At 41.4% G+C, this 23,368-nt stretch overlaps 1 protein-coding gene across 1 annotated transcript in view; it reads right to left on the bottom strand.

The window, feature by feature from the left end:
• Nucleotides 1–1,896: 1,896 nt before the first annotated feature.
• LOC122158523 (SET-binding protein-like) overlaps nucleotides 1,897–23,368 on the bottom strand; it is a gene marked incomplete at its 3' end in the record, with an annotated part of 33,357 nt that continues 11,885 nt past the window's right edge. Inside the window, exon 2 of the mRNA XM_042815256.1 lies at nucleotides 1,897–1,980. Within this exon, the coding sequence (XP_042671190.1) occupies nucleotides 1,897–1,980 (84 nt within the window). The remainder of the gene's footprint in view (nucleotides 1,981–23,368) is intronic.

Raw genomic sequence — 23,368 nt, 5'->3', positions numbered from 1 at the left:
CCAGAATATAGGTGGCTTGTCCCAAACCTCTATACGGGTCATGATATTAAAACCATATAACTATTTTTGCTTACACTCAAGCAGATGAAAAAAATTGCATTTTCACAGAGTTATGATGGCATTAATAGGAAATGCAAAGAAAGACCAAAAAAAAAAAAAAAGAAAAAGAAAAAAAAAAAAAAAACCCCCAGAACAATTAAAAACGGTACTAGACATCAAAAATTAGACTTCAGAAACTAACCAGGGATAAGGACTAATTTGTTGCTGTCCCATAAAGCATTTAACTGTCTGGATTGTTTGTTTCCTACCAAAAGCTATTGCACTCTCTACATTTTAAGTATTGTGATTAACGTATTTTACGTCCAACATAGAGTTTGTTAGAAATGATGTTTTGTAAATTGCTCCTCTGCAATCAAGATGTTCCCTCTCCATTTTTAATTTCCACTGCAAGAGGTTTGACTCTGCTCCATCCTTGTGGTAAATCAAGAGCTACTTTTGTATATCAAAATACAAGAGTAAAATTCACTGAAGTGTTTCAATTATATTTTTCTCTTGATGTGATAGAACTTCAACATGAGAAAATTAAGCTTGTATTTGTGAGAATGGGAGTTATTCTTCAAGAAGTCGTATAAATCCTCGTATCAATCACAAAATGATAGTATAGTGCAGAGCTATGATTTTGTTATTTAACAATATTATTATTAAAAAAAATTATAAAAAAAAAAAAAAAAAAAAAAAAAAAAAGACTCAATCCTACAAAGCACTTGTGAGAACAACAGTGTACCTCCCAACACAGCCCACCACAGCACACAGACAGATCTGTTCTCAGATCTTCTCTGGAAAGCTCCACAATATTGTTATTAATTAGGTTGATGAACATGCATGTTGAAAATGAAATTATTTTCCTCTTAAGAACTCAATCCCTCTGCTAAAGACAATTCATCTGAAGCTCCCAGACTTTTTCTGCACACTGAATCTGCTTCAGATGTGTAGCTGAACACAGGTGTTCACAAGCTGCACTACGCAGCAATCAGCCAGTTGTTTCATATTTCAGATCAATGGCTTCTCTCTACTGCAGTGAATATTGGATAACCCACTATCTATTAAAACACTTCTACTCAAGCCAGATTCCACTTCATCTTTGGAACAAATGATCACTGGATTCAGACACTGCTAGTTAGAAGGACAGAAGGCAACATCAACCAAAAATTTTTGCAGGGACAAACTCAGCTGGTCAGATTAAGTGCAAAATGGTAGGAATAAACTATCTTCTGTCATTCAGAGCACATTCCCCCTTCTCTGCATTTGCTGGATCCTACAAGTAGTCCCACTGAAGTCAATTCGACCAATTTTAGAATAAGAGTCCATTCAATCTGAGTAATGGATATTAAAACCTGGCCACCAGTTTTCAGTCCGTGAACAAGTTTTTACAAGTTTATCACGTCTAATCTCAATAAGGAATGTTCTACTGGTGTCACTTTAGAATAAAATCATGAGGAAAATAGCACATTTCTTTTTAATGACTGCATATCCAGGCAGCTACCGTTAAGAGAGTAAAGGTTGCGTGCATTTAGCCAACAAGGAAGAGTAATAGTCTTTAAGAAAACACTGCCTGGAGTGGATTATTAAGAAAAACCAGAATTCATGAGTAAATAAGCCAGATGGGAGTAAGTCAGGCTGGGGTATTCCCACTCTCAGTGCAATAAATCCCTAATCTTGCTTGAAAGTGTTTTCTACAAATAACAAAAGCAAAAACATTAATGTGGTATCACTGTTGGCCATGAAAAATATTCTATTTGTGTCCAGGAACCCTGCTATGTAGCTGCACAGTTTAAATCAATCGAAGATTAACACATTCTCTTATTTCTTCTCCAGTAAAAGTACATATCGACTGACCTGATCTGAGTCTTTCATTTGAGCATTTTTCCCTTTTCTGCAACCACAGCTCATGAGCAGTTTTGCATCTCCAATGACTTTTCCCTACAAGAGAAAAGGCAAGAAAAATACCATCACAACCTGAAATCAAAGATTGAGTTATTTGTATTTAAGAAAAGAGATGGGGAAAGAGAAGGTATTAGGGAAACCTGTGGACTCGTTTTTCATTGCTTTGAGACACTCTTCCATAAAGAAATAGCTTCCAAGCTACTAAGGAGACTTCTCCAGGGACCATCATTACCTCATCAGTGAAGTCACACAGGGGTACAAGGAAAACACAGTGTTTGGAAAAATAACAGCAGGAATATGAACAAACCAAAGTGAAAAAGAACAGGTTATTTCAACCCAGTGCTATTTCAACGTGGAGATTTTCATACACATACATGGGTAGGAACAAATCCATCGCCCTCATGAAGCACAATTGCCAGGAGTGACTTGAGGTACAGATCCTATGTCAGCACTCACATTCACCATTAACAAATTGGTACTAATTTGAATTTAGCATAACTAGATTCCACAAAATACAGGCCTACAGGCATAACTTACCCACATTCAGACAGCTGGTCCATATAACTAATACCAAATCCTTGCCAGGACTTCAACAGACCAACCTCACCCAACACCACAGTCCACTAGCATAAATACTGAATAGCAATAGCACAGCACAGAAATAGTATGCTGGGTCCAATGGAGATTTCCAGAGGAACAATTTCCTCACCTTTCATTTGCCTACATAGCAGTTTTAAGCTGAGTTCAGCCAACTCCTTTTGATTGACAACCCCTTAGGTTGACTGAGCAACAGAATTCTCATGTTAACCTAGTTTTTTTCTAGGGATAATTTGAATCACTTTTGTTCTTTATCAAAGTTTTTTTTCTTTTATCAGAACATGATAATCTCCAAATCTTCACAAATCCCCATGGCAGAAAGGGGTTGGTATTCTAGATTTGGTCACAATGCTGATTAAGTTCAAACAAAAACACAATTGAGATCCCATGAACACATAATATTTATATACTTTCCCATAGACTCACACTTGGCCTATTTTTTTTTTCTTTTTCTTTCCAAAAACTTTCACTGTCTGCATCTGGAAAACAAATACTCTCAGCATCAGCTAAGCAAGAGGGTGAAAAAATCTTCTCATATGTAGCCATGGAGAATCATAAGATTTCATCTGGATGTATTTGTTTGAAAAGAATACCACAACATTAAAGCAGTTGATGAGTTTAACCAAGTGGAAGTGCTCTAAACTAAATGATGAGGAAGAGAAAGGGAATGATTAAAAGGAATTGCAGCCATCGCTCACTGTCTGGGCACAGCAGAGAGCTGACCCTTGGTGGCAGGAATTACAAACAGGCCAATAAACTTCAGGTCACCTTGGAAGAGCTTGCAAGTGGCCAGGTGTCTCTCTTGGTGACCCCAGCATCTCACCAGTCTCAGAAAGACCCAATAATGTGCAAAAATTATTTTTCCAGCTTCTCTCTGCAAAAGAGACACTGAAACAGGGGGCACGGTAAAGGTCATACCTACAACTTCAGTAATTCAATCTGTAATATCTACAAAAAGTATTCCCCAGAAAGAAATGATAAAACTAAAAAGTAAAGTAATTGCATTAAGCTATTATGTTGGAAAAGAGAGCACAAAGAAATGAGAGCACAAAGAGATGATCATATTCCTAAGCAAAGGCGACCTTCTAGATACCAAAAGTACATAAGGCAAGTTATAGATACAAGAGGGCCTCATGGAGAGCCCATATTTCTAACAGATGGGCAAGACATCTCAGGGTGCCTATAGCAGTAACACACCTGTGTTTAGGCAACTGGATTCACACATCACTTGTGGTTGGTCACTTTATTTCAGTGCACACAGAAAGCCATTACCACAAGATAAGAAGCTCCGCATTTGAACACCAAAAACCAAGGAAAAAGTTGAATTTTTACATCTTTCTCTGGCTTATAGGATGCAGTCCCAGACAAACAACCTCATAGCAAGCTACATCAGTGTTCTTCTGTAAGGCTGGAAATATCACAGAAATGATGGCAAACCATAATCACGTGGACAGTCAAGAACAGAAGGAAGATATTAACCCAAAACTTGATAGCATTTTTTTCCTTGATAATGCAAGAATGCAAAGGCTATTCCATTCCTTTTAAAAAGTAAACAGAAACAATATGCTGCTTGAATAACCTTATCTCCTTCCATTTCCAACTGCTGATGTACCTTTCTTAATGGGCATCACCTGAATTAGCTAATGCCTTCACCTTTTTAGGAAAGCTTTTTTATGAACTGATATTTAATTTGGGAATAGGTATCTAACATTAGACAGCCAAGTTGAAAGGCAAAGGAGGAAAAAAAAAAAAAAAGCATATGGACAACATTTGCAGCCAGTCGCAACTCTGTTTAAGAGCAGATGGAGGCCTTGTCATTCAGGGGTTTCCTCACATACACCAGGCAGTTCAGTGGGGATAGGGAAAGGGGCTTCTGTTTGGATGCTTCTGTCTGGAACCAGATTAGAAGAAAGCATGCTTGCCGCAGCACGTGCCTTGTGTTATATTAAACATGCATATGCAACTTCAGCTTTTATTCAGCGATCTGAAACAGAACCCTCCAGGGTGCTAAGGGTCAGCAAGTTTTTGTTTGTTTATTTCTGTGTTAGTTTACAGTTTGTAGTGCCCAAGGATTTTGTTAAGAAATTAAAACACCTCACCGTGTCTATCCTGCCATGGTTGTTGCCTCCTAATCTACCCCTCTCTGCTCCATCCAGCAGGACAGTCCTGCGCTCCTGATGTTTGCAGAGGAAGGAAAAGAGCTTTGACTTGATGGTGCTACAGACATTCGCTCTTAATTTACAAAACCTCATTCCATGTTTCATAGCCTTTTAATAACAGATCTGGGGAGGAGCACTGTGATCTTGGAAACTGACAGATGTATTACTATTAAGTGTTCCTGTGCTTCTTGCCTTTGGTGTGATGCTGTGGCTTAGAAGCAGGTAGGCGCAATCATTTCCAGTGGAGGAGCTTGCTTTGGCTTCTGCTGGCTCCCACACATCTCCAGATTTCCCCTTCCCAAGGCAAGGAGCAAGAAGGTTCCGTAGTGAGCACAGAAGAGGAAAGCAAAAGTGTCTCGTGATTCTACTTGTTATATCCCTGTCACTTGGTGAGTCCCACCAGGTTCACCAACTTCAACACACTGTGAGCTCTGGCAGTTAGCCAAAGTTTGCAGAAAAAAAAAAAAAGAAAGAAAAAAAAAGAGAGAGAAAAATAATTATTATTATAACAGAATTTATTATCTCAGCTTCATGGGCGACTGGTCGCTAGTTTTAGAAACCTGTGGTCAAGAAACACTGAACCATGTCACCCAGAATTCAAATGAGGGCCAGTCACAACTACCTTCGCTCCAGCCGATCCAGGGAGCACAAATCCCTGCTGCCGGGGCTGTCCCCAAGGCTGTGGCAAACACCAGCATCACTGCCATGCTCAGAGCTGCCAGCCCCATTTAGAAGAGTCAGACATGACGCACATGGCATTGGCAGGCCTCTGCTGAGCCGCCAGGCTCTGTGCTAGGGGAGAGCTGGCTGGGATTCATGGGAGGATTCTAGAGTGTCATTGAAGCAGGGAGGGGGGGGAAATAAATGAGAAGAAAAATTTGGTCACCGAGCTTCATGCAGCCATTCTGTTGCTCACAGATGATGAGCACTATTTCATTCAGGAGCTCATGGGCTCCTCACCCTATTGCACAAACATCCAAAGTTGACCTTTCTGAGGGGGTGGCACTCACTCAAAGCAGGTTTTTACACACCCCAGTCTAACACAAGCTGTGTTAAGGTCTTCCTTCTGCTCTTCCAAATCTGTGGCCAGAGACAGCAGCACAATGGGTGGCCTGGATCAGCAACTCCGTGCCACTCACTGTGCTGCCACTACCACGTCTTTCTAGGCATTAATCTATTCAACTCTCATCAGCATTCCTCATGTTTGAGCAGCAGCCACTGAAAATACTGGCAATGCCCTCACCCCCAAGGCACTGGCACAGTCTTTCCCTCACACTTCCAAAGACCTCTGAGCAACAAAGCTGTGAACACTGCCAAAAGTGGGACAGTGCCAGCAGCTGCAGAGCACCTCCTTTGAAAGTCCAGGTACTCTGCACCTTCATCAGACAGGGTCAAGCACACATACTATTTTGCTTCTTGCTTTCCTGATGCGTACTCAAGTTGGGACGTAGACCTGGGGACAGATTCCATTTCTCCTTGGAAAGTCCCAGATCTGACCTTGGCTTTCAAATGTCTCATGCTCTCCCCATCTTCCCAGTTTCGAAATACCCTGCTAAGGAATGAGCATGCAGGTAAGCAATGCTGTCCTTCTCTGATTCTTTCTCCATCTTTTCAAATATCCCAACATTTCCAGCACAGGGAAGCACCTCTGCAACCATCTTGCCTGATATCCTGCAGAAGAAAGGTAAACAATTCAACCTGTTGCCATGCTGCTGAGACTCACAGCTACTTTTAATTGAAACCACTACCATTTTCCACTATTTTAGACCACTAAGTAAAAAGCATGGGAGAACATGATGGTTTTATCATGTATTTCTTTCCTACAGACACAGTTCATTCTTTGACCAAGAAAAGAAATTGTATAGCACCACAATGGTGAACCCTGGGAATAAAAAATAAAGGGGGGGGGGGGGCGGGGAGGAGGGCCGGGGGGAGCTTAAAAAAACATTGAGTGAACAGTATAATCAGTATTTATGGTTTTTAAGCTGTTCTGCAGGGGTGACACACAAGTCTTGAAGAAATCAAGCCCAAGTGTCCACAGAGGGACACTGTAGAGTGGGAGAGGAGAAGGGGGAAGCTGAATCCAAGGTGGAGGCAAGCAGGAGTACAACAGACAGCTGGTGTTTGGGTGGTGGTAAATCACCCTGAAATGAGCCTCTTCCCTCAGCTCAATGAGGCCTAAACAACAAAGGAAGGCACAGCTTGCAGCCGGACAGCCTGCTAGCCAACCACAGACACACATGACAGCTTCATTCAGGAGCCCGGAGTCAATACAAAAGCTTCGAAATCAATCCGACATCCTGCGACCTCAAACAATGCACCAAATCTTCTCAGAATTGGAGCCCCAAATGAGGGGGAGCAGCATTCAAGGGAGATCAAACCACAGGGCTGGCATTGAAAGGGACTAAAAAGGAGAAGAATGTTCCCAGTTTATTAATGGTGGGGTCTGGCCGGCTGCATCCCAGCCGCCATAGGTTACGTTCATTAAAGGGCAGCACTTTGCTCGCATTATGCAGAGCCCAGAGAGTATGCGTGCCTGAGTGTGCCCCTCACTTTCCACAGATCAGGATGTGCCTTTCTGCTTAGTACTGTTGTCTTCATCAGAAATTCCTCCTGTGTGAACCACAACTGTGTTTTTTTCCCACTTGAGCAACTGTATGGGCACAGATGTGAGCACGCCCTCGCACATACGCATGTTCGCTCTCAGCCTTGAGCTGAAAAGCATAAAGAAACACAAGTAGGCTCTTTCCAAGGAAGAAAGCCTTGCATTTCACATTTAAGCAAACCCCTTTCCCTCCTTTCAGAGCTTTCAGCTCTCACACACACAATCTACTACAAAAGACCAAAGCATTACGTGATGGTTGCTGCTGCCGAAAGAGTTGATTGCTCCATAAACACTAGCGTGCATCCAAAGCCATAAAGAACCTGGTCCAACATCAGAGCCAAGACCCGAAAAACAGAAGTAAAAAAAAAAAAAGAAGGGCTTCACTCCCATGAGCTTCCCCTCCAGATGGGATTGCCCCTCTGGGGCAATTTCACCTGCAGCATCTGTCTTGCAGCACAGCATACAAACAGCACCCTCCCCCCATGCATGTGGCACCAGCAACAAAAAGGCCAAGCAAATCCTTTTTATCAGCTTGTCTTTGAAGGCAGGTGGAAAAGTAGAATATGGACACACAGAAAAAAAAAGAAAAGGATAAATACAATTTGCAAAAGTGCTGTTTGGATTTGCTTGTCCTAATTATCTCCTTTTCAGCTGCCACATCTTTGAAAGAGTCAGACCTTGCAAGTTTTCTCCTTCTCAGCTGCAGAACCCAATAAGGAGAGCTCGCATTAGGAGGTCAGACTTGAAAAACATTTATTTTTTTTTTTGTACTAAAATGGGAGTAAATGAAGAGAAAGCTGAATTTTTCAAAGCTGTCTATGGATTTTGATGTGTATTTCCCACGTGCTTTCACTGGAGATGTGTCACAGTCCAATCAACTTTGCTTTTAAAGTGTCACACTGATATTATATTCAGAATAGAGATGGCTGTAGAAGGTAGTAATCTCCATCAAATTGGAGAAATTTAGGTGCACAGAAATGAAAAACAATATGCATTCTGTAGGAATTAGCAATTTCAACACCTTTTGTTCTGAATAGTTGGAAATGTATTATTAAGACTCCATTAAAAGATAAAAAATAAAAAATAAAATCTAGGACAAAACGAAGTGATATTCAAACACCAGGCAGGACAACTGGAGCAGAAACCACCTGGTTTATCAACAGAAAGCAAAAAAAGCCTCTCCATTAACATTCATAGAAAGAGGAAAAATGCAACCAGGTTGGGCATGTGCCCAAAGATGTGGTAGCTGACTGGTAGGAAACCAAAGAGGGCTACAACAATTTATAGCAATACCGATGAAACAGTCTGCAGAGAGCAGGTGGAGAAATATTCAAGGTTAAGTTTTATTGTGGGATAATAAGGCTGAACTCTTTCATTCTATAGTGTAGTCTCTCCATATTGAAATAGAAGATTTTCTTTCAAATATACACTGAATCCAAACACAAGTTTTTCAAATGTCAAGAAAGCCAAGCTCTTATCTGGATGACTTTTTTTTTTTCTTTTTTTTTTTTTTTTTTTCCCTTGCATGCTCGCTTTAAACTCTGCTGTTTGAATAATATAACAATCTATCTTAAATATTTCACCAATAAATCACAGGTTTGTGTTTCTATTTCATGTTACAACTAATCACTGGAGGAATGCCCAAGCTGGAAGTCAAAATTCTTCTCCACCAAGTCAGCCATGCATAATAATTTCTCTACAGACTCTCTAGTGAATTAAAACTTCTCCACAGAACTCACATCGTATAAAGAGTTCTTTGTACAGAAGAGTGCAATGGCGATCTGGGACAGTCTGTATTCTGCCAACAGGGTTTGATATTTCCAGAGCTAATTGGTTTATAGAGGTTCCCTCATCCAGCCAAGTGCAAGCTTGCAGCTCCCAGCTGAATCTCATCCACACAGAGCTAGCGTCCCACTCTCCTGATGCAGAGGATGGGAGCAGGTACCAAGAAACCCCAAATCACATTGAGCATCAAAAGGAATAAATCTTTGCAAGTTTATTCTACAACTGTAGTGGAAGTGTAGTTTTGGCAACCACGCTCCAATGCAGATTTGACACAAAATTAGCATATTTGTAAAAACAATTGAGAAATAGACCTACCCTCACCCAGACCCCCAAATTTCCCATTCACCAAAATGAATCCAGTAAACCTCACATAACTACAGTTTAGTGCAATTAAGCCTAATTTTGTCCCTAAGCCACTGAAACACATTCAAAGCAAGACCTACAGTGATCTCCCCCAGCAAAAGCCAAAATGCATGAACTGAATAAAGAGATAGCAAGAAGTTTGTGGCCAATATTTTGGATCCAAAAAGGAAAATGGAATGAAATGAACACAAGGATAGGAGGGGAAGAGCTGTAAATAAATCAATAATCTGCTTTTTTTTTTATTTTTTTTTTTATTTTTTTATTTTTTATTTTTTTATTTTTGTATGCATCAATTTTTATTTGGTGTTGTTAAAAAAGAAACAAACCTTAAAAAGTAATGCTTTTTCCTTCAGAGGAGTATGCAGTAAATGATCTTGCATTCTTACACGGCAGTGTATGAGCAAAACACATAAACAAAAGTGGAGGCACACAAATTCGTGCATGCATACACAAACATATGCACAAATAAAAACCACAATGGGCAACATGACTCCTCTCCTGCAGCTGGAAGAACATCCTCCTGTCACACTTCCTAACAGCAGTGAGCTTGCCTACGGGTAGGCAGTGAGATGGAAACTAGAGATGAATCCTCCTCCTCGTTTGAGGACAGAATCTCCATCTTTCCTGTTCATGTGCAGCTGACAAGGCTTCCTACACAAACTGACTAGGAAACTATTTATTGCTTTGTGGCAGAAGTGTGATCAGGGCTTCAGTCCGCTGCACACCACCTCCCTCAGCTGAGCTGCTTCATCCCAAGAATGTTCACCTTCCTCCTGCTCCTCCCCTCCAAGTTGCACTCTTCCTCCTGTCTGGCTTTTGTAACTTATCTCCCTGCAAGCAACTTCCCAACAGGAACTGAAATTAAACAGGCTGCCCATATGCCATGGCTCACTTGTTGTCTGTTCACCTCACTGCCATCTGGCCACTTTGCTCAGCCAAAGGGGGAAAAAAAGAAATTGGGAAGGAAGAAGAAGAAGAGGGATGAAGCCAGATGCAATGAGGATGAGGAAGGATGTGATGATGCTGTCTCTCACATCTGCTCCTTGGCCAGACTCCCAGATAGATCAGTAATAGAGAGCAGCAGAACCAGTGACAATTAACCCAAACACACTCCTGTTTATTTAACCTGTTCAGAGGGATCAGGCCATGCGCTGCTCCCCTGGCAAGAAGGCATGGTGTTCCAGAAAGGAGCTTCCCACTGAGAAACCTCCAGCCAGAAGAGGCAAACAGAGATCTCTCCAGGACAAAAATATAGAAAATGCACAGACTGCAGAGAGTACAACAGCTGTGTTACCCATCTCAGATTTTCCTTAACTCTCCAATTTTTTCTGTACAGCTCCTCAAGAAGATGAGCAAGGATGCGACTGGGTATGCAGAGAGGGGCAGGTCTGCTCCGATTTTAATGCATACTAGTTTGTAATGCTCTTAACCCTGAAAAAGCAGGAAAAAAAAAAAAATCAAAAGGGAAAAAGCAGAATGAATCTGAAATGTCTGATTATTTCCACGTTGCTCTCCTAAACACAAGCAGGTTTTAAGCCCTAAGAATTTCTGAGCATAAACATAGCTCGTTATTTCAGAAGGAAAATAAATGAAAAAGCTCAAGAAACTTCAGAGCCATTGCTAACAATTTGTGCCAGGCTAGGAAGAAAGTCTGTGAGCACAGCTGTGGAAATATTAGAAGTTTTTTGTTCTTCATGCTAAAATGAAAACCTCAAAACTAAAACGAATGAAAAGAAAAAAAAGAAATAAAAACCTCAGAAAAATAATATAAAAGAAATGAAAACTACACAGCTATTTACTCAGCAAAATTAAAAAGGGGGCAAGAAAACTGCATTTGCAAAACACCTTTTACTGCAATTTTTCTTAATTTGCAGTGACGCATTTCTTATACTTGAAAAGGCTGGTGCACGTGGTGATAAGGAATTTAATTGCATTCCAGTCCTCTTACGCAGTTGCATATGTATTTACCTACCAGAAACAGAAGCAGAATTCAACTTGTGTTTGTCTGCAGAGTGCAGATTGTAGGTAGTGGAGAAGTGTGTGTGCGAAAACACACACCTCTCACAGAGATAGGTATCAGAAGCCATACACTGGGCTCATCTCAAGGCAGACACCACAGTGTCATGAGATGACAATAATTACCACTACAGCTCCATGAGATCATGGCAGGGAAGCCCCTGCAGGGAGAGACAAATGGGGAGAAAGAAACGACCTCCCCTCTCTGATGTAGCAGGGCTTGCACGTGGGCATAGAGAAACCCAGGTGCTTCCCAGAAGGAAAGGTGTTCATGCAGAAACCATTAGGGAAGGAGCTCTTTCATTAATGGTATGTTTACACCTGAGTCCTCCACAAACACAGAAGAGAAGAGGTGATTCTGATTGCTGGTTCTATCTTCTGATTCACACATATGTTTTCACATTGCAGCTTGAGTCTGCAGTAGAGCAGGATGAGTTTTTTCCAAGTGTGATCATTACTCTGTTTGCAACCATTGTGGTTTTGGAAATGAGGAGTTGTTTTGTGAATGAAAAATACTTTGTGATAGCAGGAACAGAAAAGAGAAAACTGCCCAAAGCTGAAACACAGTGGCATTTCTGCCTTCAGTACTGCTGTGGCTGCTTTGCAGCAAGGCCTCCAGCTTTGGGAAGCAATCTGCTAGAAGCAGCAATAGCAGTAAATGTCAGAGAGAAAGTCCATTCCCACTCAGAAGTTGAATTCCACACAGGTTTTGGCTGACATCACCAGCTGATCCACACCTTGCTCTTGTGGTTTATGACCTCACCACGACACACCTCTATGGAGTAATTCCCTTGTACCTTACTGTAGACCATCCATTATCCACCACCTAATTGCTTCCACAGTGTGGCTGCAACAGAAGTATTTCCTACAGCTGAACATTTGTGTTCCCAAGAGTTGGTACCTACTGAGTCAAGTTCCTCAAGTCCTTATACTAGATGTTATGTTACTACACGGGAAGGTGTTCCAGTGAACAGGAAAGCGCTCAGAGACAGAAATCAATCTAATTCCTCTGTGTGGATTTTCTTTGAAACATGAGGATACATGACTGTCTGTCATTACTCTACAGAAATAGGATACAAAGAAAGGAAAGGGGAATGGTGTCTAACAAATTTGTCCTATACAATATTAAATCAGAATTCTCTATTTTGGAATAACAATGTACTGAAATAAAATCAGCACTAAAATGCTGCTGAGAGCCGTATGCAAAAGTGGGGAGAGATGAAGAGAAGAAGGGAGGGTTTTCTGCATGTTGTTTGGTTCTTGTTTTGAGATATGAGAGTAACTGGTAGTGAGCAAATGGCATGCAAGCTGACTTGTGAACACTGTGCCCATTATGGGGTGCCAGCTTCTCAGAAAACCAACAGATTAATCCTGTGAAGATAATAAGGATGCTCCCCATTTTGCAATTGACTGTGACACCCTGGGAGATGCTGGAAGGTTCCCACTCACAGGTAACAACTTTCACATCTGCTCTATCAGCTTTTGACCACCAATATACAACAGAATATCTTTTCACATTCTTAGTCTGCGCAGAGAGGCTCCAACATACTTTGCATCTGCATATTGCATTGTTAAGACACAGTCCATTTATTACCATATTATTGGTGTTGCACTAAATTCCACTTCAGGTTTTGGTTGACAACCCCTGCTGATCCACACTCTGCTTGTGTGGTTTATTACCTTACCACAAAGCACATCCCTAGAGTTATTCCCTTGTTCCTTACTGCAGATCCTCCATCTAATTTTGAGGCTCTAGACTTCTTCTCCACCTGCAAGTATTTTGTATTTGGTAAGACCCTTTAAGTCTCTGTGATTCTAACCCTTTGCCCATACTTAAGAGCAAGAAATCTTTTTGTTACAAGACTTATCTCTCCAATTAGACTAACATAAGTATCTCAGATCACACAATTTCAGAACCATCCTGTAGACTTCAGGTGTCCATATGTGACTCACTCATTTACTCCAACAAACCATTAGACCTTGAAAAGCTCTGCTATCCAAACACTGGACAAAGTCAGACATCCTGAATCCATCAAGAGCTAGGTCATTCAACCTCCACCAGGAACTATTACACAATTACTAACAGTGAAACTTAGATGGCCCACCTACGCCATGCAAAACCAAAGGAGATTCTGATCTTTGAAGAACTGTCTCAGTGCTGTATCAGGCCTATGCTGGGAGAAAGAATATACTTGGGAACTATCGATGTTGTGTCCAAGGAAACCCAATCACATCGCCAGTCCAAAGCAGGAAAGAAAGATGTGAGAGCAGATTTGAGACCCTCCAATCTGATAGTTCCCCATGTCACAGCTACCAACCCATCAGGTGGCTGGCAACCACACAGAGCCAGCAGAATTCATTTTAACACTCAAGGGATTTGAAGGTCCTTTACCTTTCCCAAATACTCCTATCAATTGTTTCAGTATCCAGTTAGGAATTCAGAAGAAAACAAGAAGCTACAAGGTGTTGAGTCACAGTCGACCACAAATACAAGATCTGAGACCTTTGCCTCCATTCCAGGAGTAAACAAAATCTGCAGGGTTTTCTCTTTGTTTCATGTGTCTGCAACAGCTGAATGTAAAGATACCATAATGGCATCAGTAATAGAAAATCACTGGCCACTCTGAGGCAAATACAGCCCCCAAAGCCATTTTATTTTCACATGAATCCTGTGAAAGCACCATAGATTTCCATGTACGCTTCCAAAGCCTGAAAAACACTGCAATTTTTGCACTTTTTCACAAAATAATGACACTTTTGATGTAGACAGGGATGCTTTTTTTTTTTTTTTTTCCCATTCAAAATCCGAGGGTGATCTATCTAACAGAACTTCAACAGATTTTTCCTTTGCTTCAAATTCCTAGCCATGTTACTTCACCATATTTTCAACATACCTTCACCTATAAGAGAACACCATATTTGACTCAGCTGTAAGAAGCAAAGTCATGGGAGAAGAATAAACTATATCTGTAATTTCTAAAATACTCCAAATAAGTCCTGTATGATAAAGGAATGGATAAGTCATAATTTCAGCTACAAAAGGCTACAGAAATGGGGAAGCAACTGAGTTAGTAATACTACAATGTAGATAGCCCTTACAGTAAAGCACAGTTACTCCTTTTGGCCCCAGATGTTAGAAAGTCAGTTTCTTTGAAATGCTATCATCTCTTCCACCCACAATCACTAGGGAAGATAAAAAGCAAGGTCTGGGCTGCTGAGTCAGTTTACAAACACCCTAACAAGACATTTACCCAGATTTATTTTCAGTCACTTCTTCACTGAAACTCTGTGTCATAGGACTGGCAGCAGGATCTGTTAACCTCTTCATGAGAAATGAGCCACTGAGAATGAGACAGCATGCATGACAAGGGGAGGAAAAAAAGGGACTTCCTTTGTAGACTGGGCTGAATTTCAAAACTTTTAGTCAGAATCTGGTTCTTCTCGATATACAGTCCTAAGCAATTGTGTAAAAGACACTGGAGATTACTAGTCTATATGAAGAAGACTCTGGAGATACACTAACCTGTACACTGTGAAATTTAAGCTTTTTGAAACAGCAGTATAGCATGCATATAACCCCTGGAAACTCAGCTAACATATCCAAGACTCAGTTTCCCATGAAAACCGATTTCCAAAGCAGTTCAGCTTTTCTCACCACAAAGCTCTAATAAAAGACTCTGGTATTACAGGCACAATTTTAGAAGCTAAAAGCTTTGAGTGGGCCAGGCTCACTAATCTCCTGAGAGAAGCTCTTTTCTTTCTGCCGCATGAAGAAGTATGATTTTTCACACTGGGTTTAGTTCAAGCATCAGATCGTCACAGATGAAGGCACCTTGGTAAAGCTCAGACTTTCCATTTCTCTTGGGCTTCTTCAAATCTTCTTTCTTAGTTTCAATTTTAATTTCCTGTCTCCCCTCCCCCTTTTCATTTTTTTGGGGCTTCACATTCAAATAAAAACCAAAAGCATAACTGACTCAAGATCTTTTGAATTCTTTAGTTTTGACTCAAAATCAGAGCAGGCCAAACAAAATGAAACAAGACATCATTTTGTATTCAAAGTGACTGTAGACCTTAGAAACTCCTTTTTCACAGAAGATGACTTATGCTATCATGTTTGTGATTTGCAGGGAGGGAAATAAAAACAGAGAAAATTTCATTCTTCATATTCTAAGAATAAAACACGTTTCCAGTTCTATGGTCTGCATCCTAGATACATGTGGGTATTGAGATCCGAGACTCTTTGGAGTTGAAGCTCCACATCTTCTTGCAAATGTAACACAACATGTGTTGTGAAATGAAATAAAGACTTCCTCACTTTTTGAGGTGAGCAGGGATCCATGGCTGGGAACCACAACCATTGCTGCAAAATGTAGTTTTATACTGCTACCTCTTAAATATCCCCAAATAAAAAAAAAATAATAATAATGACGTAGGTTTTTTGGCCCCTCCCCTCTCCTCTCCTCCCCTCTCCTCTCCTCTTTTTTTTCTTTCCTCTCCTCTCTTCTTCTCCCCTCCTTTTTTATTTTACCTGAGCATGATTGGATTCTCATCTTCTCATTCAGTGTTTTTTCCCCCTGCTCTTTAGCAATTACAACTAGAGCCAGTAAAGCTCTCTTACTCCCTGCTCCACAAGAAGAGCAGAGGAGGGCTCACATTTCTCTTAATTTCAGCACCTGGGGATTATTCCCTGTATCCTGCAATTTTGACCTCTTTTCCTTTTAGTGCCACTTGCACTTAGAAAGAAAAATTCAGTCCCAGGAGAGTATGTGGGATGTTTCACATCTCGGGACAACACTTTCAGCACTTTGTTTGAGGGCTGAAAAAGGAGGCAAAACAATCACCTGCTTGAGTGAGCTCTTTGGACGAGGCAAACAAGTGACACTTTGTTCTCACTTGTGCAACCCAGGCAGCAATGGAGAGGGGTACGGGAAGGTCAAGACAGATCCATGATTTAAAGGCAGAAGGATGGTTCTGTGACTGAATGAACCAGGACTCTCAGCTTTTATTAACAGAAATTTTTATGCAGAGGGAGGGTTTTAGTGCCTCAGTTTCCCCACTGTATGTTGGTGAACATGCTGTCTACTCTCTCACAAAGTTCCTATTGAAGAAATCCCAAAAGAAATCACAAATTTATGGTGCTAAGCATCCAGAACGCCAGACACTTTGCAGATGTGTAGTTGTAAATGTCTCTTTTCCCAGAAGCAGGGTTATCCACACCCAAGTCCAAGAAAAAGCCACCAGAAGGGAATCCTAGCAGACCTCAGCATACTCCACTTGATGATGATCCATGAAGAAAAGCAAGCTCTCTCCCTATTTGCTTAACCACAGACAAGTTTTGGACCTACTGATGAATGCTAACATCTGTAACGAAGACCATACTAAGTATTAAAATAAAAGAAAAAGCTTCTGAAATTCTCTTCGGTGTCTTTAAAGAGCATGAGCCTTTGAGGGTCCAAATGCAGCGTAGCTTGCTGGCCACAAATACAATATAGCCTTGCCAAAAGCCTTCCTCCTCGAATGTAGCTTGTATTGGCATCTGTGGCACTCTCCAAAAAACATTTTATAAGCTCATCTCTGAGTTTTATGACACAGTCATATAGAAGGAAACGTAAACTCTTCCTGCCCTCACGCTGCCTTTTGGCTCCATGAACTATTCCTTTTTAAATCTTCCTGTCCTTTCTGTTTATCTCCTTAACTAACCACAGATTTCTAAGCAAAGGAAATTACATTAATTGGAACCTTCTCAGGACTTTATCAGCTTCAGCAGGAGTATTTGGGAAATGGCGAGGCAGAAGGCTTAGGGCAACTAGTTGACAATCATTAAATCACCCCTTGGAGAAAAATGTCAGGGTATAAAAGTCTAGTAGAGTATCTGTGGTCACATCAGGCCACACATGAATGGAATTCCCTTCTCCCAGGTGCCACAAAGACTCCAAGCAAGAGAGACCATAGTGCTGAGCTGAAGGAGGTACAGCTGATCTGTGTGTGACACACTGGACAAACAAAGTTTCCCTCTTTGCTTGGGCTCAGTTTCCTGTTGCAGTGATGTACTGACTACATGTACTTTCACAATGACTGTGACGCCTGCTCTTGTGTGCGCAGGCATCATGCATCAGCCTCACTGCTAATGGCAAAGCAGAGGTGAGTGCATCTCCATCAGCACAAATTTGGACTCCAAACCTGTGTAAGTGATAACTAAAATTGATGCCATCAGCCTTACCTATGAGAAAAACACAATCAAAAGATACGGACATCACAAATTTCCTTTGGCTCCAACATGACCTCCTAGGGGAAAAGCTGCTTCCAATCTCTTTCTCCCTTATGATCTTACTTCAGATTGGCAAAGCCATTCAAGAATGTTTTATTACTCTGTCCTGAAATGTATGCACTCTAAGAGTGGATGTACTCAAATACTGAGAAATTGTCATAATTTACATGCAGTTACATCTCATCCAAATTGTCCACTGAAGCAACTCATTTACTTCCTGACCAACAGATGACAGCTGGATCCTCACAATGTCTTTTCTTTTTTTGATCTTTTTTTTTTTTTTTAAGCAGGCCTCTGTAAAGCTAGTGCTGTAAGCAGTATAAGCCATGAGAGAAGCTAGACAATGAAGTTTTATCTGACAGCAAATAATACATCAACAAGTGGTCAAATTCTGTGCAGTAGATATTTAGAGCTCACAGAATCAGTACTTTGACACTGTACAACATGGGAGAAATGACCAAGCAAACTGCAAGCCCCAAGCCCCAGGGACTTCTGCAAGCAGAAGTGAAAAGTTTTTGGAAGCAGGTTCAGCTGGAGCAGTGTTTCAGCAATTGTCCTCCTGTATGGACCAGCTGGCTGACGTTCCCAGAGTCTCGTTTTGCAGTCTGACTGAACACCATTCAAAATATTTTCTCAATTAGAGGAGAAAACAGGAATTTACCACTTGTCTGCCTCTATTCTGTTGCCTGTCAGCATTCAGCAAATATTTCAATCGCAGCCCTTTGCATGTGGCTAGCCCCGCTCATTTAACCTTTGGCCCTTCCCTAGGCTAATCCATCGGCCCTTACCTTCCAAACTTTATAGCCAAGGGCTGACTTCAGGACAAGCCTGTGGGGGGGGAGGATGAAAGGGGGGATAACTTATTACAGGCACCAATTTTGCCATGTGTTAGGGGGGAGGGGAGGAGGAGATAATACAAATCTCTGCTGGCATCTGGGATTTGCGCTTCCACCTCTGAGAGAAAATGAGGAAAAGTAACACATTTGAAAAAAATAAAGAGAAAAAGGAAGAGAATCTCCCTTCATCTTAGCTCTTCTCCGCACAGCCTACAGCATCTCAAGGAAGGTATCTCATCATCTCCAAAGCTTTTGCTCTGCTTTTCCCACCTCGACAGCTCTTCTCCTCATCTTGCATGTCACCCAGATTAGTAGCTACCAATCTCTCTGTCAAAAGCTCATGTGATGAAAATAATGCCCAGAGCGCAGCCTGTCAGCCTCAGAAGCACCTGCTCAACTTTGACAGAGGATCTGCGGATGGCCCAGAAACTCCATGCCGGCCCCCATCCCCAAGCACCCCACACGCTCTCCAGAGGCTGCACCCAGCCGTCTGCTCTATGAGAAACCACTGACCCTTCTGTCACGTGGGTGCTTTAATTGTTCATGTCGGTATTTTGTTTCTCCCGGCCGTAGACAGTTTGCTGTCTGTTATCTGTCTTTCATACGTAATTAATTGTGTTGTCTCCCTGCTCATTAGAAACAAACCTCTTGCTTCTCCCTCTCCCTCGGCCAAGCCACAGTGTGCATTATTTAGGTTAAATCATGTTTAAAGAACTACATAAATAGTAGGTCGAGTTTGCCTTTTGTCTAGGCTGAGGCTGTAGCTTGGCTCCATTCTCAATGTGCCAGACCAGGAAAGCCCTTATCACTGGAAGCTCCCAAAGGGAAACCTCACATGGGCAAGGCAGCTCTGTCTGCAGTGAGCAGAAGGCTGGGGCAGTGGGTAGCAGGAATGAGCTGCCAAACTTTAATGAGGCAGGCACAGAAGTCATTGCTGCAGAGCAAAAGCCTGCAAAGTGGATGTTTGCTGTCTAGCTTAAGATAACTGCAAAGTTGAGGTGAATTTGAGGTTTCTTTGGTGGTTTGGGTTTTTTTTTCATTTTTTTTCCTCCCCTTGTAGCTTTAGACAGTGAAATACATTTTAAGTGACATCATTCCATACATCTTGTACCATTCACTATGATCTTGGTAGTGGTACCTACACAGACCTCTCCTGCATCTAGCAGGATGCTACACAACTGGAAGATCTCAAAACCTTTACTCTTTTAATTTCACAATTAAAAATGAAATGAAAGTTTCTGAAGTGGGTTCCCACAGTGCATTGGTTAAAAAAAAGATTGAGGATGTGGGAATACTCGTTCAAGCAACCTGAAAACCAGCATGAATCATCACCTTTAACTCAAAATTTGAGCCAAAACATTGTACAGTGTCAGAGTAGTTCAATTAAGCCTGAAAAGTTCATTTGCTGTTCTTCCTGGGCCAAAGCTTAAAATCCTTATAGAGCCCTTTCCTGTGCAAAAACATCTCTAACATCAGCTGATGCAAAGATTTGAGGATTTAAGTAATCTTCTTCTAGTTGGAAACAATCACTGACATGAGAAAGCTTGTTTCCTAGAGATTTCCAGCTTAGCTTAAAAGATTTAATCAATTGGATGAGATTCGGGTGAATCACCTGAACTTTTGGATACTGACTCCAGCCAAGACCTCCCATCTTCTTTATATATGCACATCCCTACTGATAGATCTGGGCTAGCCAAGCATTTTAACTGATTGGACCAGGCTCAGTTTTGCTGGAGTGCCTGCACAAAGGTTGTGAAGGGCTTTGGTGAAGGCTTCCACATGAAAAGCTCTGCAGACATATCCAGCGGTCTTATATTAAGCTAAATTACTGCTTGGGAAAACTACTTATACGAGGAATGTAAGGCAGTGAAGTTCCTCCTTCTCAATGAATCTGAGCAGAGATGATGAGAACAAAAGCCTTTAATGCTGCCTAAGACCAGTGAATCTCAGAAGTGACATGAGAAGACCATAAAGAAACAGGGCATAGTTCAGTTTTCAAGTCTGTCTGCTATCAGACCTCTCCACCAAATGGCATTAAGGATCAGGGAGGCCACAAGCCTACATCATGCAAGTCACTAAATTTGCTTTTGTTGAAGATCCTCAATATAAACTTGTTGGTTAGGCTTGATGCATCTGCCAATCTATCCGGAAAAGTAGGCTATCAAGATGAACCCACCAAAATGTTAATTCTTCTCTCCATTCTCTACTCAAATTTTTCTCCTAATGCAGTGTTAGGAGGAGGCAGTCCCCCTTTCAGCTTTTCCCAAATACACAGAGACAGTAACAAGATGTCCACCATTTAGTTTGTCAGAAATATACACAGCTTTTAGAGGATCCTGTATTATTAATAATAAATGCTTAAAAAAAAAAAAAAAAAAAGTCGACAAGGAAGAGAGAAAGGAAGGAAGAAAGAAAAGCATACACAAGTGGGGGAGGGAAGGAAAAAGGACAACAATCTGAGACTTTCAATGGGAATGTCCAAAAATAACACAAACAGGATCTCCCTGCCATCTGCTCCGATCCTCTCTGAATGGCTTTCAAAGCAAAAAGACTTGCCAAAACCTGACAAACAAAGCACCAACCATAAGTTTTAATGGAATACCAATACTGTGTTCCCCTCCACCCCCTACTTTTTGCTACATATACACACACCTTCCACACCCCTCCAGTTGCCAAATAAATGACACTACGCAAAAAAAATTTGCTTTGGTTACAAAGCTGAATAAACAAGGCATAATTTTGCAAGTGCTCCCATATGTCTTTGCTTCTCTGCTTACAATGGACACTAATAAGATTTGCCATAACTAATTCATTCTTTCACACCATTATTCTTTATCTTTAAATAAATAAATTCTGCTTATCCCTTGTGCATTTTTATGCAACTTTCACACAGCTGAAACACAAGCATTTCAACAGCAATACCTTGCCATCACAAAGCAGATACTTGCAACTTAGTTTGGACTGGTCAAGGGGGCTCAAAGGGAAGTTTTGATGGAGTTAAACAGAAAAGTGTTTGTTACTTTTTTCTTTGATTTTCCATTCTCATAAAAAATAAAAAGAGAGATGTCAAATGAGACTGAGGGGGAATAGGAAAATGTAGGAAAACTATGATCTCAACACCCAAGTTATGTTAGTGCATATAAAAGTTCGAAGTTTCTACTCCAAAGGCAGTGTGCTAGTAAATACCAAGCAGAAAGTGAAATTCAAAAAACAGCAGTTTTCCTATGCTTCTTCACCTCATTCTGGCTACACAGAGCAAACTCAAAACAAACACACAGAAATAGCACCCAAGGAATCTGTTCAGCCTTCACTCAGTGATATGAGTTTAGTCCTCTGTGGAGACACCAATTACATACAGCTCTAAGATGCAAAGATCTCAGCACAAAAGGCAGAAATTGACTATATTGCTTGCCATGCTATTTTGTTTAAAAGTGATTCACATTTCTCTTGACAAATCTGAGAAATAGAAAGTGCTTAAGTTCACGCTTCTGTTGCATTTTGTTCCCTCTGCTGTTGAGATATTTTTATGTACCAAAGGCACACCTTTACAAGTGCTGTCTTGCTCTTTATGCATATACATATATATATATATATATATTTTAAATCAAGAACATCTGATGTCTAAATTACTTGAACGGGCAGAATTGCTTTCCCTCTCTCTACCCCCCTCTACCAACACCCCTGAATGCCGGATCTGCCCCTCCTCCTCCAGCACACAAATGGCCTGACACCAGACAGGATGGAGGGTAGGTTCCCAATTACACTTTATTTCATTAACACGGGGCCATGACGGAAAAGGGACTGGGAAAGGTGGGGAGGAAAGAAGATGCTGGTTGCTTCACACTGCCTGAAATTAGGAGCAGAGGTCATACCACCTGTCAGAAATAAGTTGACATGGAGCAAGCTTTCATCCACCTGTCAGCTCTCCCTGTGTTCCTGGGATGTGACCCCACAGTAACACCCTGTTTTGGATGGAGGACCGCCAGGGCACCCAGTCATTCCCCATAGTCTATCGATGGAGACAGCTGAGCAGCACTGGGAGCCTGATGGATATACCAAGCTGCAGGAGTTGGCACATAAAATTGGAATTGCAGAAGGTAGATCTCCCTCTGCCATGGCCCTGGGCCAGGCACCTCTGCCTGCCTCAGTTTCTGCTTGCAGGATGGAGAAGACACATATGGGCGTGCCAAAAACCAGCATTCATCTGTAATACTCAATCATGACAGTTGTAGGACACTGCCTTCAACCTTATAATATTATACACCATCCAACTCTTTTTTCCCAATCTCTGTGGTGATTTATTTTTTTGTACCACTAGGAAAGCAGTGCTATTTATTTTTTTCTCTTCTCTTTTTCATTTCTTCCTTTTCAGTGTCAGAACATCAGTGGTATTACACCTGATGATAAACTTTTGAGCCTCTCAGTTGTCTTATTTAACCATCAGACCCTCCCTGGTTCTGCCTGCATGGCCATCTCCATCTGGCAGAGCCGAAATCCTCCTTTCTCCTTACCTCACTGTTTAAACTCCTCTCCCACTGGGCTGCTGGCTTTTCCTCAAGAACAAAACATAACCCCACTGAACAAACATTTCTATCCGTGTCAGCAGCCATGAGAAGACTCCTCTTGCTTGCAAAGCTCTCTGTGATTTTTCCTCAGACCTCACAACACATTCAACACCCTTTTTTACTTTCCTCATGGCTCTAAATCTGGATCTGTTTTGGTTGCTTTGTCCAATCTTTGAGTTTGCTCACAGAATCCTTATGCTACCTGTGCTCTTTACTGAGTCTGGTCAGTC

The sequence above is a fragment of the Centrocercus urophasianus genome, unplaced genomic scaffold (genome assembly GCF_019232065.1).
Source record: "Centrocercus urophasianus isolate 14NV4802_14NV808 unplaced genomic scaffold, USGS_Curo_1.0 seq_1452, whole genome shotgun sequence".
Taxonomy (NCBI): Eukaryota; Metazoa; Chordata; class Aves; order Galliformes; family Phasianidae; genus Centrocercus; species Centrocercus urophasianus.
This window is presented reverse-complemented; position numbering and strand designations above follow the sequence as displayed.